The sequence below is a fragment of the Micromys minutus genome, assembly GCF_963924665.1.
Source record: "Micromys minutus genome assembly, chromosome: 16".
Classification (NCBI taxonomy): domain Eukaryota; kingdom Metazoa; phylum Chordata; class Mammalia; order Rodentia; family Muridae; genus Micromys; species Micromys minutus.
In genome coordinates, this window is record NC_137985.1 from 33,695,489 (window position 1) to 33,714,575 (window position 19,087).

The 19,087-nt window shown below is 36.1% G+C and overlaps 2 protein-coding genes across 2 annotated transcripts; both read right to left on the reverse strand.

Annotated features, from left to right (window-relative positions):
- Positions 1-4,332: 4,332 nt before the first annotated feature.
- On the reverse strand, positions 4,333-5,313 carry LOC308431086 (putative olfactory receptor 10D4; the record flags this gene model as incomplete). The annotated part of the gene is made up of 1 exon (XM_080930439.1): positions 4,333-5,313. One exon carries the CDS (start codon positions 5,311-5,313, stop codon positions 4,333-4,335), a length of 981 nt encoding a protein of 326 aa, XP_080786565.1.
- A 10,663-nt stretch (positions 5,314-15,976) lies between these two features.
- On the reverse strand, positions 15,977-16,957 carry LOC308431213 (olfactory receptor 10D3-like; the record flags this gene model as incomplete). Its single annotated transcript, XM_080930576.1, has 1 exon — positions 15,977-16,957. One exon carries the CDS (start codon positions 16,955-16,957, stop codon positions 15,977-15,979), a length of 981 nt encoding a protein of 326 aa, XP_080786702.1.
- Between the last annotated feature and the right edge of the window lie 2,130 nt (positions 16,958-19,087).

Consider the following 19,087-nt stretch of genomic DNA (forward strand, 5'->3'; position numbering starts at 1 on the left):
ACCTTCCTCATGCTGCAACATTTTATTACAGTTCCTCATGTTGTGTTGACCCCCAACCTAAATTTATTTTATTGTATTATTTATATCCCTGTAATTCTGCTACAGTTATGAATACTAATGTAAATAACTAATATGTAAAATATCTAATAGGCAACCCCCGTGAAAGGGTCGCTCAACTCCAAAAAGGTCACAACACACAGATTACAAACCACTGGTATAAACATCTGAGTTCCAATGTCATATCAGCTGCTCACTCTGAATCCAGATGAATTTGTCAAATATCTCTGAACTTAATTGTATTCCTATGAAGGACACTAGTAACTTAAGTTTCTTATTGTGTATAATGTTCTAATATATATAAAATATCTATGCAATTATCTTCCTGAACATCTTTTAAAAATACAAAGTTCTAATATTCTGAATAATACACATTCCCCATAAATCATGACCACACAAGGACTAGGATTTGTTTAAGTGTCTTGTTGATATGTGTGATTCATAAAACCTCTCTGTTCTTCAAAGTCAGTATAACTGAAAACTAAAATCTAGCTGGTGGACACATAAGAAGACAAAAGAACAAACATAATATTCAGTATATTGAAAAGCCATTTACAGTTGTCAGTGTTACTAACTGCTTCAATACAGAGTAGCTTATGCTTTCAAAAGTCAGGATCCAAACTATGATTGTGTGCTGTCCACATGAGTGTTTGTAAGGGTCAAGGTCATCACTCAGATGGTAAGTACATAAAGTGCCATGAAAATATAAATTCATGCAGACTCAAGTAAGTACAGGCTCCTACTCCTTCATAAAAGCATAGACCTCAGAAGAGAAGATGCTAAGAAAAGAAAGCATTCAGGGGGGGAAAGGCACTTACACACTGAAGATTACTGTAGAATAGGCTAAAACTTATGCCCACATCCTCCTTCTGTTATTGGAGGTGTGAAACAGAACAGCCTGAATATGAAGCCAGAGGAAGGCAGGATGTAGTCAGCATAAGACTAAGCTGATGAAGCCTGGAATCTGGGACCCAGCAGGACTCCTGCCCTGAGTGACAGAGGAGCAGCTAGCTAGCCTCTAAGGAGTCATAGATATTGTTAGTCTCCTTTGGGACTCTTCCCCATGACCTGACTAGAAAGTGTAGAACAGAGGGATCAATTATCCGTGAAGACCTCTACTTTTGTTCCTTCCTTCCTTCTCATTTCTGCCTTTCTTCTTATATTCCCTGGAGTAGAAAGATGTACTCACCTAGCAACAGTAAAGCCAGCTAGTTATGCAAAACTCCTTTGTTGCTAATTTCCAGTTATCCCTGGAGGAGTGCCATCCCTAGGGTTCAAACACTTCCAATTACTCAGCTCTTTGGGGATCCGATCTGAATAAAAAGCAGAGATTAGAAAACCACATAGACAAGTGGGAAGCCCCGAATACTGTACTGACTTTGAAAAAAAGAATACAACTTTTTGTGTACCTTTTTGTTGTGATTTTGATTAGGAATATTCCCACGAGCTCATACATTTGTATATCTGGTCTCCAGTTTTTATGAGAAAGTCATGAAATCTTTATAAAATGTAGACCATTTATAGATAAAGAACTTCACTTTAATTGAGAACTTTTCAAAGAAGACTTTTGAGTTTAATAGCTTCAATCTACTTCCTGTTCTCTCTCTGCTTCTTTCTGTCTAGGAATAAAACATGACCAGCCTGTTTCCTGCTTTCTTACAATGCTGACTAAGTCATTATGCACATTATATATTTGGAACTATAAGCTTAAATAAAGCCTTTTTTCTTTACTTACTTTTTATCAGAGTATTTAATTACCATAATAGAAAAAAGACTACCACACTTTATTCTATAAAATTTTTATGTAATATCTTATAATTATTTCTTTAAATACTTGAATTCATATCTTATTTCTTACCTGAAAATTATTTCTACTTGCCCTGAAAACAACAATTAATTTTATATAAGTATATTTTAATGATTTTAATGAACTTTATTAATACTTTGATCACTCTATGTAATAGGGTCATAACTATTATGGGGGTAACTAGATGCTTTCTGATTGGGTATAAGCCCTGGAGTACAAAAAAGAACCCATTAATTGTACCTTAAATCTAGATACTTGATGATTAGGGAACACTTAAGCCCTAAGTAGGAACCCACTGATGTTTTTTTGCTAATGTGATCAGACTAACTTCTAAGTATCTATCTTGATGTCCACTATTCTAAGCCTTAGTCAAAGACACTTCTTTTTCCAATAGGCAGTGGTTAACACAAAGATGTATAACTGGCCACAACACTGACAATAATTGATTGTGAATGTTCACACATAAAAGAAACAGTTATATCTATCTCCCCTGACTCCTAATATTGAGGGAACATCATGAAAAAGAGTGAGAGTGAATGTGATAGCCAGCGGAGAGCAAAGCAAACTGTGAAATGCTGTCTTCTGTAAATTACATAATGTTGGACATTTGTACATTACAGCAGCTTGTTTATATTACAAAAATAAATAGTACATTTTGTTCCTGTCTTAATGTTTATTACTTATAATTCTATTACATTTGAGGAATAGTGCTTGGTTACAAACAATGAGAACTTCTGACTATTTATTCCATTCTTTACCACCAAATGTATAAAAATGTATTCTCCCTGTTTACAGAAATAGAGTGATGATTATCTTCTTTTATGTCACATAGGAGAGGATCTCAGTAGAAGCTGCCCTTAGTAGCCAAAGGACAAAATTGTCAAAGTTATCATGGTGTTAGAAGGAAAAATATGCAGCAAAGAAATTTGTCAGCAAAGTGTTGTCACAAAAAAATTCTAGCATGGAATAGCATTGTCTTAGGTGACCAAGACTAGATTTCAGCTTTCTTTTAAAACAGGATACGAGATAAATCCCCACCTGGAGTTTTCAACTGAACCATCTCTATGGATTTCTCCAGGCACATGTTGGTCTTGAGTCAGTCTCTGTACTCTGCACTAAATTCTACTAGTTGCTGTAACCGTGTAAAACCATACTGTAAGAACGTGAGCAAAATTTCACACTACCACATTTTACATTAACTGCTCTGTATATTGTTTCCTATACAGTTGTTATTTTCTTTTCACAAGTATTGTAATTTTTAAAATCATCTATGAATGGTCAAAATACTGTGGCATGGCTTCAAGTATTTCATTTAAAAAAAAAAAGAGAAGTTAGACAAAGATGCTAAAACTACTTAATCAATAAACTTATTTTAGTTTTACTAATCTCAAGACAATGATTGTCTTTACATAATCATTGGACCGGCTAAGTTCTTCAGTTAAAGGTGAAATAATACTTAACTTGCAGGAAAACAAGGTGTTCATCTAAGGACTTAAAGTGAATGCCACAGAGTGGGAAACTGATTGCTACTCATAAATCTTCTAGTAATAAAAATGTGAAAAGAAAAGCCTTGGATAGCAGAAATAAACTATGATGTAGCTTTTGCACATGGACCCACTTTTGATTTGCATAAGTGTATTGGCCAACCTAAGGCTCTGAGATGATCTTTATAACAATGGAGCCCTAACCAATTTCTTGTGGTCTGCCTTCTGAATGAAACTGATTTCTTTAACAACAACATTTGTGTTCTGAATATCGGATTTTGAGGGAGGACTAGTCATACCAGAATTCTCTATCAATTCCTCTTACTTCCTGGGATTGCATGGTTACTTTATTATGCAATATTTAATTTTCTTATACCAATCACAGTTCACAACAAGCAAATCAACCCCCTTGGACTTTACTTAATAAGACAGCATCTTGTCAGACAATAGAAAACATCCCTGAGAATATTTGAACTTGATGTCTTTCATACTCTGATTATTTTTCCTTGTAAATTTGCTGTGTTTTATAATGAATGACAGGAAAAAGACACATTTATTAATTTCTATCCTAGTTTCAAATTCCATATCTTATTAAAGGCAATAAGCCTAAATAAGTGGCCAAAGTGGCATTTAGTAGAATACAGATAAACAATATTGGAAAGAAGTGAAGATAGAAACTAAGGGGAGTATAAAATGCTCAAAAGCTTCTAGAAAAGTTCAGTTTTATTTTAAAAAATCAAAACTGAAGTCCACACCGAGATTTTGCAGAGCAGAAAGACTCATTAATTTGGCAAATTACAATTAATTAAATACACTGGATTAATCTGCGGAGTCTTTTCTCCAATATTAATCCACATATAGGGCCAATTAAACCTTGCATGTGAGGACTCTTAGAAATGTAGTTTGATCATCTTACTCATTTGGCAACAGGAACTCATGAAGACAAATCCTTAAACATAAAAATTATATAGAGAATTATTGTTGCTACTCCTGATGCCCCAAAGGTTGCATTGCTTGACTTAACACCTTTCTCAGTGCTAATTTCACTTCCTTATTTCTCAAAGAATAAATCAGAGGATTCAAGGAAGGGGTGACAACATTGTTAAACACCTGGACAACAGAATCCAGCCAGGGACTAGAAGCCGGTCTGAGGTAAACAAGAATCACAGGGCCATAGAACAATAGTATAGATGTGAAGTGGGCACTGCAGGTGGAGAAGGCTCTGCGCCTGCCTTCTGAGGAATGGATTTTCAGGATGGAGATCACAATGCGAGTGTAAGAAGTGAGGACAAGGAGAAAACATGTGAGCGCAACAATGCCCACATTAGTAAAACTCACAGTTTGTGCAAGAGAGGTGTCTGCACATGCCAGGGACAGCACCACAGGAATGTCACAGAAGAAACTGTCCACCTTATTGGAGCCACAGTAGGGTAACTTAAAAATAAGAAATGTGAGGATGCTCCCATGGATGAAGCCCCCCAGCCAAGTACCCACTGTAAAGCAGGTACACACTCTGTGGTTCATGATGATCGTGTATCTCATAGGATAACAGATAGCCACAAAGCGGTCATAGGCCATCACTGTATACAGGAAGCACTCGGTACACCCCAGTGTGTGATAGAAAAAAATCTGTGAAGCACAGCCCTGGTATGAAATGGTCTGGCTCTGCCCCACTAAGTAGTCCATCATCTTCGGCGAATTCACAGAAGGGAAGAATATGTCAAACACTGCCAGGTTCCCCAGGAAGAAGTACATGGGAGTGTGGAGGTTGGGGGAAGCCAGGATGGTAAGGAAGATAATCAGGTTCCCCAGCAAGGCAAAGACATAGAAGACCAGGAACAGGACAAAAAGCATGCTCTCTAATCCTTCACTGTTGGGAATTCCCAGCAGAATGAACTCTGTCACAGAGGTGTAGTTCTTCATGCTCATGGCACAGGCAGCCCTGTAGAAGTGAAACAAAGGCATCTGTGAGTGATGGCTTCCCCATCAAGAGCTTCCTATCAAACCAAACAACAGATGCAAACAAAATAAATCCAATTAGGGAAAGGGAACCAGGAATTAATCTGCCTTTAACATTCAATTAAGTGATGTGCCCATTTAGTCTCCATTTCTTCCCATTTCACGTGGGGAGAAGACTGGCAACAATTGCTTCCTGCTTCACATCATGTTTAAAATAATAATAATAATAATAATAATAATAGTTTTTAAAATTAGCGCATTTTAGAGTTCCCATTTTTTATGGAAAACTACATTACCAGAAGATGACCTCACTTTAGACAGACAAGCTGTGCTTGAATTGCACATAAGCCAATTGTCTAAGTATGTGCCTGTTAACCTGTGACAAGGAAAATACTCTTTTTATTCTTTCCCTCCAACAATATGCTTTCCATGCTTTATCACTTATGCTTAGAAAGATTACCTGTTGTTTATACTCAAAATCTACCCATACACAGACAGAATGTGTCTTGAAGTAGAAGCTGTGTGCTTACAGAAATAATTTCTACATTCTCATCTTCTGTCTCCTCAGTCAAGTTTCAATTCTATACCAAATTAAAAAAAACTCACGAACACAAACTTCAATCTTGGGATCATTTATTAAAACCCTAACTGTGACTAATATTTCTTCATAGAAATAGTCTAACAAATCCACTCACAGTGCTTAATAAATTGCAGATCTGTGTTATTTTGATTTTGAACATAATTAATGCAAAGAATGAAGAGGAGGAAGAAGTTTCAGGTGATCATTGTCCTCTGTGTCCAGTCCAGGTCCCGTGTGAACTTATCTTATTTAAACTGTGTCATTAGGTGAAAGTACCAGCAAAGGCATGAACAGAAAGTAAGGGACTGCTACTTATTTAGACATTGAGTCTGATTCAGCATTCAGTACAGTTTCACATACTCATTTTTCTATCACATTCTAGAAATATAAAACGAAACAGAAGCCCAGTGCCTTAAATACACAAACAAATATAAAATTGGTTTCTATTACCTGACTCCACCAATATGCACTCTGAGCCCTGAGCAGCTTCTTGGCTCAGAACCTCAGCTACTCTAAGGAAATTGAGGATTTTCCTTCTCTTATGGTTTTGTGAGGAGTGGGTGGGATAAGGTTACAGTGCTGTACTTTTGTTGGTTATTTAGTAGCGAATACATAATAGAGTTAGTGTAATAAGTTATCTTCTAGCAAATAACCCTGAGGTAAGAGTAACTGCAATAATCTTCAAAGCCTTGGAGGTAAAATGAAAATCTAATTTAAAACAGCTATAAAGAAGCTGTGGGATATTTTATTATTATGTTATTATTATTCCAGTTGTTTACTCATTTATTTAACCGTATATATTTATGGAGCCACTGGTCTAAGGCGAAACAAGATACATTACTCTGGGAAACATTTGGCAGGTTAGAAGCTCTCAGATGCTCTCTTTCTCACAGACTTCCTTGTGTAACTCATAACAAGAACCTCACCGTAAAGAAGCACAGTTGCTTACTCTCACCTGCCCTGGGTAAAGAACAGAGTTCACACCTGTCTAACATACACATTCAGAATCCTTCTCTCTGGCTCTTGCCGACAGACCTCAATGCCATATCTCATGTATGAGTGACCTAAGAAAGGATCTGATATCAGGAACATTTTCATGAAATTTTTCTCATCTAACCATGGCATCTCCGACTTCTCACCACAAGTCATCTCAAGTTAGAACCTACATGGTCACCTCTTAGGAAGACAGATGGGGGAAGCACTCTTCTGAGAAGAGTGTAAAATTGATCTTTGTTTTAACCAACAGCAAATTCTAAATTTTGCACTAACTTTTGTTAATACCACAGTTTCACATGCACAATAGTCACTTACATTTAGTTATCAGAATAAAATATCGTGTGGCTAAATAAATTTACACTCATTAAAAGAAGTACTCATAGATAAGGTAAGGAAGGGTAGCAATATGGGTGGTATGATACAGGAATAATTTCTAGTATCTACAATAAGTAAAAAATAAAAGCCTATCTCCCTGATATAACTCATTTCCCCTCAATCATGATCACACACACACACACACACACACACACACACACACACACACACACACACAGGCATACTCATGAGCATACCACAGTCTGTGTTTCTCCTATTCATTGTTCTCTCAGTGTTGCTTAAAAATAGATTAGCAAATACAAACATTTGTAATGCCACCAGCTTTAGCACTATGTGGTTGAAGTAGGAAGATTGCCTAACTTCAGAAGTTAGAGATAAACCTCAGCAACACAGTCTTCTCATGTACAAAAGAAAGGTCTCCCTTTATGCAATGAACCCCTCTCCTGTTTTACAAAATAATCTGTTCAACATACAAAAAAATGGAAAAGAGAAATTTGTTCCCAGGAGTAAATAGAAGCAGCAAGAGTTTGACATACATACCAGCAGCCAGGAAGCACATCTATTGTGGACAGACAGATGTTCTTAAAGTTTCTAGTCAAAGAGAGTGTGCTTCTGAAAACAAGAATCTATCCTACAGAAAGTGTCTTGGCATAGAGACAAGATGTCTCACCTTCTTTTCCTGAATCTACAATGTAGATTTGACACTTGGTTCTGCTATTAATCTGACCTTAAAATAACAAATTTGTTTCTAATCCAGAAAGTGTTCATGGAAATGGTTTCTTTTAGGACGATATCCCTAGTGACCTAGTCTGAAGACCCAAGACGAATGAATAATCATAGGGAATAATTAAAGGATTTGCTGTTTTCCTTTCACGTTTCACCCTTTCCCAGCCCCTCCCTCATTACTATACTCACTGTGAAAGTAGCATGATAATTTTTAACTTATTTGTTAACATATAAAATTCAAGGAAAAATATTTTTTTCTTCCTTATCAACTTTGAGACTCTGGGTTCCTTTTCCCAATCATACCACTAAAACTCTGATGTAGTCTTAAGTATGATTAGTCATACTGCATACATGTATAGTTTTTGTCTTTGCTTAACTTAGCTTTAATTAATATTTTTTTTCAAAATTATCCCAGTCCTATACATTAACTTTAGCAGTCACATTTGATCTACACAGTACACACATGTTCTCCACTCAACTATGTGCATTTTTGAATACTCCCATTTGTTTTATTTTTAACATGTTTGATTATTTTGTTAAAGCAAACAAATAAAAACAGGTAGGTGGATACACATTCATGCATACATATGTAAAGTATCTTTTAATTTTTATGGGTTGTCTATTTTTAAGACTGTATTAAAGATGAGCTTGCCAGAGTAGAAATTCTATAAAATTAATGAGTGTACAGCCTTAAAGACAGCTATCAAAATACTGTGTTAGCACCAATGCCTATTACAGCAAAGTAGACCAGTACTATGCATGAATATATTTATAATGTTAAAAGTTTCATAATATATTAAAAACAAAGCATTTTAATATTCATTGTTAGTTACCTAGAATCAAATATACTTAGAAATTACTGTTTATTTTCTTTGTAAAAACAAAGACAGAAAAAATATAGCAAGCAAATTGATAAATGGAAAAAATGAATACAATTATGGCAGTGAATGGAAGAATTATGCATTTGCAATGAGAGTGGTCAGACTCAACTGTCAAGAATGTATTTCCTAATGTGAATGATGGCAATGTAAGCTCTTGATTTATAATAAGTTCATGTCATGTGTTTATATCTAAGTGCAGTTATCTAGATACATGATGCTGCACAAGAAAAATGACTAAAATGAAAATAGCTGGATTAGAGATAGTTTAATTCTAACTCATGGAACTGAACTTATCTATTATATCTCCTCTAAATATATAAAAAACTGGACCAAAATATATAAATGTATGTTCTGAAATATTATACAAATCATTATAGATAAAAACCCATGACTTATATTTTTTATAATTAAAAATACAAAAACTCTCAACAAAAACATATGCAGTAGAATCCAATAAACATAAAAAATGTCTTCCGTGATGATCATGTAAGACTTTGGCTAACTAATGATAAATGAAATCATTCCTAACGTGTCTAAAACTAAAACAAAATCAAGACAAAAAACAAAAAGCACAAGCTAATGTTGCATTTACTGGTAACAACCTGTTTGTTTAAAATTAGCAATCAAGTTAACTTCTCTCATCTTTCCTACTAATTGTTGAACAATTTCTGCATAAGACAATTAGGTATGAAAAAAGTAAAAGACAGATTTCAAAGAGGAGTAAATTGGGCTTGTAGATAATGTAATCATCCATACAGAATGTCTGGGGGAAATCTGGAAACATTTCAATGATTAGTAATTAGTAAGTATGTTACCTAAGTTGCAGTATTAACATAGTTGATACAGAAAATATTCTTGTAACTGTGCATATTATCAAAGAGTGACATTCTAAATAACACCAGCTTAGAAATAATGATATAACTAGGCTGGACCTAAAAACTGACATTACACATCTTGAAAAAAATAAAATGGGTATATTAGTCTCATGAATGAGACTTAATTATGTTAACATATTAGTTGACTAATAAATGGGGTGTGGGTCAAGTAACAACCTAATCAAAACTCTAGTAGGCTTACAATAGAAAATATTAAACTACTTCTTAAAATTCATATGAAAATTCAAGCAATTTTGAATAGCAAAGTTTTTGAAAAACCCAATGTTTTGAGACCAGTTTCCTGGGGAGACAAGCCCTGAGAAAGGTGCACAGTAGAACTGCATGGAAGTCCAGCCCTCTGTGTTTCTAGTTACCATTAATAGTTACCAGAACGTGGAATGGGTTTGCTTATGCATTTTTCCAAAAATACAAACAAAACTGAAGACTACAATCCTTGATAATATTTGAGTCATGGCTTATTCATCGCACTAGTATTATTGAATTTTAGTGAATAATGGCCCCTTAATGATCAACAATTCTTTACACAATGCATCAAATATTACTGTTGGTCTGTTCTTGGGAAAGGTTTTGTTTCTGCATTCACATGAGTGATCTTACTAATCTCTGAACAAGAAAAAGATGGGTAGCAATAAATGCAGTAGGTTGGGAAAAAAAAGCTATGTTGGCTGTTAAATCTTGAGGAAAAATACCATTTTATACATAATCTCACACCTGCATGACCTAAAAACAACAGCAACCAAAAAAAGGAATAAGCAACAGTCATAAATATGTGCTAAAAAGAGAGATAGAGGGAGGCAGGGAGGGAGGAAGGGAGAGAGAGAGAAAGGGAAGGAAGGAGGGAGGAGGATGGACGAGGGGGAGGGAAGAGGGAGAAGGAGAGATAGATGGGAGTGTAAAATTTAAAGTTTAATTTTTAAAAATAACAGAGTTTGAAAAATATTAAATAGGACCTAAATTGCAAATAATGATCAAGTTAGCATTTCAATAGAGTACTGCAGTGGGTTTCTAATCCAGAAACCAGAAAATTAGTAAATGCAACTCAAAGATGAAAGAACAAGGAAATTAAGGAGCCAGAGCATGTGAAGCCCACTGTGGGGTAGAGTATCTGAAGGCAGGAGGTAGGAGAGGTTTGTAGGTGGGATTTGTGTGCTCACTTAGATGGAAATGCCATTGTTACCACTGATGTCAGGGAACATCCTAATGTTTGGGAACAAGAAAACCTGATTTGTTGAAACTAAACTTGCATCTCAAAATGTACTAACTGAAATAATTCCTGGGGCAACTTGATAAAGGAAAGAAGTCCCTTTTCATGAGAGAGGGAGAAGGAGATGGAGTGAGGAAGGAAGGGAGAGAAGAAACAAAAAAAGGAATGAAGGACAGGACAGAATAAAGAGGAGAGAATAGGGTAGGGTAGAGTAAGGTAGGGTAGGGTAAAATAGGGTGGAGGGGAGGGGAGAGGAGAAGAGGGAAGGGGAGGGAGTGGGAGGGGAGAGGATGGAAGGAGAGGAGAGAAGAGGGAGAGGAGAGACTAGATGAGACAAGAAGACAAGACAAGACAAGAGAGAAAAGAAAAGGAAAAGTTCAGCTTCCTTCCTTCCTGCCTAAAGGAAGGAATAACCAGAGTATGCGCTAAAGCAGACCAGAGCTGCAGCATTAAGCCCTCCTTTTGCAGCCTTCAAACATACTGCTGCATTCTGCAGCCAGTAACCATCTCCACACATTTTGGCATGTGTCTTATCTCCTGCTACCAGGAAGTAGCTGTGCCAGGCCCCACACATATACACTGCCACAGTTGAGTCTGTCATTCAAGATTGTTCTCTCAAAAGATGATGGCACAGTGTTTCCTGAAGATTCCATTGGCATTGTTGACCACACCCATGCAGCTATCTTCGTCACCAACAATAGCAACAACCATGTCATCAAAATCTTTGCAACTATTTGAGTTCCATTCAGTTGGGTCCCAGACTTTTTACCACTGCAAGGTCAGGCAGGATAGAGGATGTAACTAGTTATGACTCAATAGTACGCTCTCCTGCACACAGCTTGTTTCTTTACTTTGATGAGGAAAACAAGCTGTAAAGCAAGATTCGATAGTCAAGAATGAACATCATTTCTCTGACAAAACCATAATCTAGGAACCCTCTAGACATTTTTCCTTTTACAGTTCATGAGCAGATCCTTATAAAACCTCTTCCTGGGAGCTAGAAAGATGACTCTGGAAATAAGAAAATCCTTGCCCTTTCAGAGGATTCCTAGTGAGTTCCCAACTGCCTGCAGCTCCAACTCTAGGGAATCTGACTTCCATGGCCTCTAGGTGGCACATACATAAGTGTCACATACACAAAACACATATGTATACCTGTGTATTGTGTCCATAATGTGCCCACAGAGGCCAGGAAAGGGCATCAGGTCCCTGGAGTTATGACATCTCTATTCCTTCGTGTCTCCTCATCTAAGACACTGTAAAGGCACAAATATAACTTTCCCTTTTATAGAATTTGGGAGTTGGTAGAGATAGACCATCTGTATAAAAGGAGTCTGTTTTTCAAGGGTTCAGCTTTTCTTCTACACTGGGAGATTCCATTATTACCAAGGAATGAGCCACAAAAGTAACACACGGGCACACTACTTACACTAGTCACTTGTACCGAGATATCCTCTAAGGATTTAATATACTGAAGTGAGAGTCTTGACAAAACTTACTTAAAATTACTATTGGCCTTATTTAAACCTTTTCCATTCTCATATAAGAAGCAAAGGTTTTTAACAACTGGACAACAAAAACTGAGAAAAATTCAAAGCAACTAGTGAATAAAATTTTAATGTTCTTGTGACAAAGAAAAATCATGCCAGAAGAAGTGATATATAATATAGCTGATATATATTATGTTATAGAAAATACATAATAAATTTATATGTCATATGTACTATACTATGTGTATAATAATATATTATTCATTTATATATATATATATATATATAATATGTAATCCTAGGTGAATATTATTAGGTAATATCCTCTATGACTTATACAAACACCTTAGTATTTTATCATGTCTAATGTGCTATTTAATTCATTTCAAAGTATGAAAGTGGGACTTGCCACTACCAACTTGGAAGAAATAGGGTACAGGTGCTCTAGACTGACATTGTAGAGGCCAGAATGATGCCCCAACACCTGGGATTTCCCTTGTGCTTGCTTCCTAGGATCATTTCTAACTAAGCATTGCGGTTGACATTTCACTCTAGTTTGGCAAAATTAACCCTATATTTTATTCTGTCTTGGCTTTTTATCACCTACATAGAGAATCACATGTGTTGTTTTCTTTCTCTCTGTCATAAACATTATGTCTCATAACTGTTAAACTACCAATAAACATCTGAGTACTTCATCTGCCCTGTGAACCAAATTTCATCTTTGCCCACTAATAAACTGTTGAACAAACTGCAAAGTGTATATTATTCTGAGTAAAAACTTGAAAAGAGTCAGTTTTATATTTTAAAAAACTACTTTGGGATGGTGGGTAGCAAATGTTCTCTGCAAATGAAAAAGACTGAAAAATCTAAATGATACTATTTTTTGCAAAAATGCTTCGTTTATTATTTATCATATGACATAGGCTGATTTCAAACTATGTTAACAGGGACGAATGGAATGGCATGTCTTCTTTCCTTTAATACCTATGCTTTAAAATTGCAAGCATATGATTTCATGCCTGCTAAGATCAGTGTAACTTATGTGTTAACCTACATATAGGGAAGCACTTATATAAATAGATCTGTGACTAGCCATTAAAATGTGGCTACATATTGAATGTGACTCAGTGCATCCCTGGAATCATTCCATGGTTCTATTAAATACTCAATATCAAGTTCACCATCTTACTCATGTTTTTCTACTCACTGATTGAAGGGAAATAATGATGAAAATTAAATATGTTAATGCAACCACCAACTACTAGGAATAGCGCATATTGGCAGAAGTTAGTGTAAATGGAGAATGTATGTGTACGACATAAATTAAGTGTTGGCTAGGCAAAGTGGTCATTTTGGGACAATGAGATATCAGTGATTGCAAATGGGAGATTTGAATGTTGCAATCACCTTAACAAGCTACTAACAAACCCTGAGTGCAGTAAAAGTTGGTAGACATGAAACTGTGGTTTAGAGGCACAGGGGAATGACTCAGCCTTCCATCATGGTGCCTGAAATGCTACAGGCACAATGGCAGGCTGCCTGATGTCTGTTGAAGCTCTCTGTATTTCATTTCAAATAAATCACAAAGTCTATATTTCATGAACTTACTCTTGGTGAATGCTGCCAACATTTGTTTTGCTCTCCAGTTACTATCTTGTATTATTTGTATTATTATATTGTGTTAAATTTGTAGTATTGTTTTGCTCAAAAAAAAAATGTGGCTACATTTTTGGACATGCATTCACAATATGGAGCCTAGTTTCTTTCCATCTGAGTATCAATTATATCTCATGACAATCAAAGGGTCTGTATTCGATCCTGAAGACAAAGTAATAGAGACTTCTGATTAGACCTTGCTAGGGCACTTTCTGTGAGAGAGACAGCTTCCAGGATATGAGTGTGAATACAGGAGGTGGGTAACTGATGTCCTTGTAGTGAGGGTAGGGTGGAGGCCTCCTAACAGTAGGCCTGTGTGCTGAGCTACTTACTATGCAAATGAAAACTCCATCTGAAGTTTATCACCAGTGATTAAGTGTGACAGCAATACCCTATTAGATCCTGGGTCAAGAACCCCATCTAAGCCATTCTCAGTGCTACTGACCACCTTTAATAATATAAAATAATGGATTCCATTCTAAACTGCCAACTTCTATTGCTGGAGTAAAATAAACATCAAATACCATACCATAGATAAAGAAGGGAACTCAAGACTTTTCAAATGGTAGAAATTAAGCTACCTACGGCTGGCAATGTAATGACAAAAACAAGGTAGGTTATACATTTTTTAGGTATATAAAGAAGTGTGAAATGTTGTTTTCCTAAACAACTTCATGTTTCATCTTTATGAGTCATTTAGTGATCATGCTATCTAGTTCCTCATTAAACCAGTCAGGTAGAGGTTTTAATTTAACCCACAAATTCACATCAGATTGAACAAATGAATGTTCAGGATGTGGGCAACCTGAAATGATTATTGTCTTAAGATTGCCAGACTTGATAGATGTTCCTGAGAATCCTGCCCCACCCTGTCCTCCATCATGTCGTTACTATGTCAACAACCCTGTGCTTAGTTTCCTTATAAGGAGGGAGAACTAGTAACGATTGTAGTAGATACTAAACCAAAGTAATGAGAGCTGTAAATGATACATAGAGAAGACTTATAGAACTTCCACCCAAGTAGTCACTGTGTGAAAGTGACAGTCCTGAAGTTCTCCTAAGGTAGCTGCATAACATAAGGAAAAATGAGGGTTAAGCTCTAGGTCCCAAAATGCCAGCAGTGAATATTTCCTTATTCATACTTTTTCCCACTGTAAATGAATAGATACAGAAGCTGTGTCTTAGGACACCATGGTTCATTCAGTCAAAAATGTAAAATACTTCAAACACTGCCATGTACAATTATTAATTGTTATTCTAAATTTGTAGAGTATATAAGTCTCAATACAAGACCTATGGGTTTTCAAATTAAGTAATGTTAAACTCAAAATGGTAAAGCAACCAAACAATATCCCTGCTCCTACACACACACACACACACACACACACACACACACACACACAGACACACACACAGTTTCCAAGTTTCCAAGACAAAGAATGTCTGAAATATATAGAAAATTTTGGCTCAAAAGCACATTCTGAATTTCTAATCTCAGTTCTGCCAATGTTTTAAAACAGCCCAATGGTCACTTTTTCCCCTTAAGGTACAAAGAACAATGTAGAAAACACAGTTTTACTGCAAGTGAAGGGAATGATAAAATAAATATAGAAAAAAAACATAATTTGCAGGCTCCATGCAATTCATGATAACCAACTGAAATGGCTCAACAGGCACAGAGTACATAGAACAGAAAAGATATATAAATTTAGGAAACTAAAAATGGAGAAACTTAAGGCATAATCTAGAACCATTGCCAAAGACATTGCCAAAGATAAAAATCTGAAACATAGTCCATCCACACAAATTCAATGACATAACTGTTGAGACTCTTCTGAAGGAAAGTAGATTTACACGGTGAGCCTGAAGCAGCTATAAAAATTCTCAGATGGGAATGTCTCCTATCCCTTATCTCCTAAAGTCTGGGCCCCTTTAGAGAGCACCTTCTTTAGAGCTAATTTCACATCCTTGTTCCTCAGAGTGTAAATCAGAGGATTCAAGGAAGGGGTGACAACATTGTTAAACACCTGGACAACAGAATCCAGCCAGGGACTAGAAGCAGGTCTGAGGTAAACAAGAATTACTGGGCCATAGACCAAGATGATAGATGTCAAATGGGCACTGCAGGTAGAGAAGGCTCTGCGCCTGCCTTCTGAGGAACGGATTTTCAGGATGGAGATTACAATACGAGTGTAAGATGTGAGAATGAGAAGAAAGCATGTGAGCGCAACAACACCAACATTAGTAAAACTCACAGTCCGTGCAAGAGAGGTGTCTGCACATGCCAGGGACAGCACCACAGGAATGTCACAGAAGAAACTGTCCACCTCATTGGAGCCACAGTAGGGTAACTTAAAGATAAGAAAAGTGAGGATGCTCCCATGGACAAAACCCCCCACCCAAGTACCCACTGTGAGACAGGTGCACACCCTGTGGTTCATAATGACTGTGTATCTCATAGGGTGACAGATAGCCACAAAGCGGTCATAGGCCATCACTGTATACAGAAAACATTCTGTGCCACCCAGAATGTGATAGAAGAAGACCTGGGAGACACAGCCCTGGTATGAAATGGTCCGGCTCTGCCCCACTAGGTAGTCCATCATCTTAGGAGAATTCACAGAAGGGAAGAATATGTCAAACGCTGCCAGGTTCCCCAGGAAGAAATACATGGGAGTGTGGAGGTTGGGGGAAACCAGGATGGTGAGGAAGATGAGCAGGTTCCCCAGCAAGGCAAAGACATAGAAGACCAGGAACAGGACAAAGAGCATGCTCTCCAGTCCTTCACTGTTAGAAATTCCCAGAAGAATGAACTCTGTCACAGAGCTGTAGTTCTTCATGCTCATGGCACAGCCAGCCCTGAAGAAGTGAAACAAAGGCATCTGTGAGTAATGGCTTCCCCATCAAGACTTTCCTATCTAAAGAACTGGACACAGTCAAAATAAAGCCAGCGAGGGAAAGAAGACCAGGGATGAATCTGTCCTTGGCATTTAGTTAAGTGATGTGCCATAATTTACCAAATATTCTCATATGTTAAGTTATATAAAGACATATTTCATCTATATATTTTCAAATGTCTTAAAGTAATCAACACTTGTCATCAATTCTGCCTAGTCTTCTCCAATCTGACCTAACATCAAATAAACTGTCATAATTCATGTAAGCAGAGTAAATGTAACAAACAGAAACAAGAAAAACTCTAACCACGTACCAGCTAATGGAAAACACATAAAGATGCTTTCCCCAATGTCGTTAGGGTAAAAGGATATGTTTCTAATCCAAAATTGTATTTTGCATAAGGTGGAATGGCATGGAGGCAAGACACTGCATCTTCTCCTCTTGAATCCAAGACCTTTATCATACACAACTTTGCTATGAACATGGTTTCAGATGTCAGACTTTATAATACTTTCCAGCTGCAGAGTATTCATGTGTATGATTTCTTTTGAGACAATGTCCCTAATGACTCCATCCCTAGATAAAAGAACATGAAGGAACAAAGAACATAATTATAGGCTTTCATCTTTTGCCTTATTCTTTTCTCCATTCCCCTTTTTATAATTTTATAATCTGATATATTAATCATAAGTCTTGTTTTATAGAAATATGCACTGAACTATTATCTATAGTCATCCCACCTTCAATAGCACACCAGACCCAGTACCCATTCGACATTTTACATTTAAGAGTGATCTAAATAAACTAACAGACCTACCATGGATATAAAAAAGAGAAACTTTATGCATTACAGGTAATATAAATTATCACAACTGTTAGGAAAAACCAGTTCAGAAGGTTACCAAAAAATTAAAGATATGACTACCACATGGTCTGGCAATCTCATTCATAGATGCACATACGACACAATAGAAGTTCATGTCAAAGACATATCTGCCTTCTCGTGTTCATAATGGGACTAGTCACAATAGAAACACCAGTTAATTCTACTCATCATCAATTAATGAGAAGATAAATTTAATGTATTTACAGAAGAGACTGGTTCTCATTAATTAGAAAACATAGTCTGCTATATGTAATAGCACAGAGGGAATGAAAATCATTATGTTAGGTAAAATAAGCCAGGTGCTGAAAGACAAGTATTACATGAACTTATTTACATGTGGGGCTTTCAGATGTCAATCTCAAAGACTATAATGTTATTTTGAAGAAGCCATAGACAGGTAACAGTATAAAAAATAAAGAATGATCAATAAATTCTAAGTTACAGTTAGAGTAAGACACTTTGGTATGTTAATGCACCAAAGTAGGTACACTACTGCAGAAAAGTAAAATAACCAAATTAAATGCTTACCACTTCAAAAGACTAGTGAAAAACAATCTCAAGTATCCACCACAAAGAAAATATATATGTTCATTGTGAGTAAGCTTATGCAACACATACAAGCATCAACACATTGCATAGTAATAAATTAACACTCAATTTTGTAAATTTGTGTACCTTTTACAAATGTGTTTAAATTTTTTTAAATGGAATTTTCTCAGAATTCAAAAAGGAACTCTAGTAGGTCTGGACACAAAACTTTGACTGATTCCAGTAGGTCTGCATACACAGCTTTTACTGATGTCCATGCAACAAGCTCACAGGTGCATTAAAACTATTGGCTGTCCTATATTTTGAACAATGCAAGCATGTTAAAGGCAATGAGTTTTAAATTATACTAACAACATTTTTATCATCATTGTCTTGTTTAAGGAAAAGATACAAAATAGGCCTTCCTGTCTCCATTTTGATACAGTAACTACCTTGTTTCAATAATAATTCCTCTAATCCTGTTGTTACACATTTACTTCTTTCTTAACAATTTATCAATTAATAATTTAATTCATAATAATCTTGTTTTTAAAGAGAAGACAGCTTTAAAAAATAAAATAGATAGCTTAAGTGCTTATTTCAAAAGTCAGTCATAGTAATTGAATTTGAATTTTAATCCATACGAGTTTAAAACTCATACTCAAATCTAAGAAAATATTAAATCTTTTGAGTCTTGACT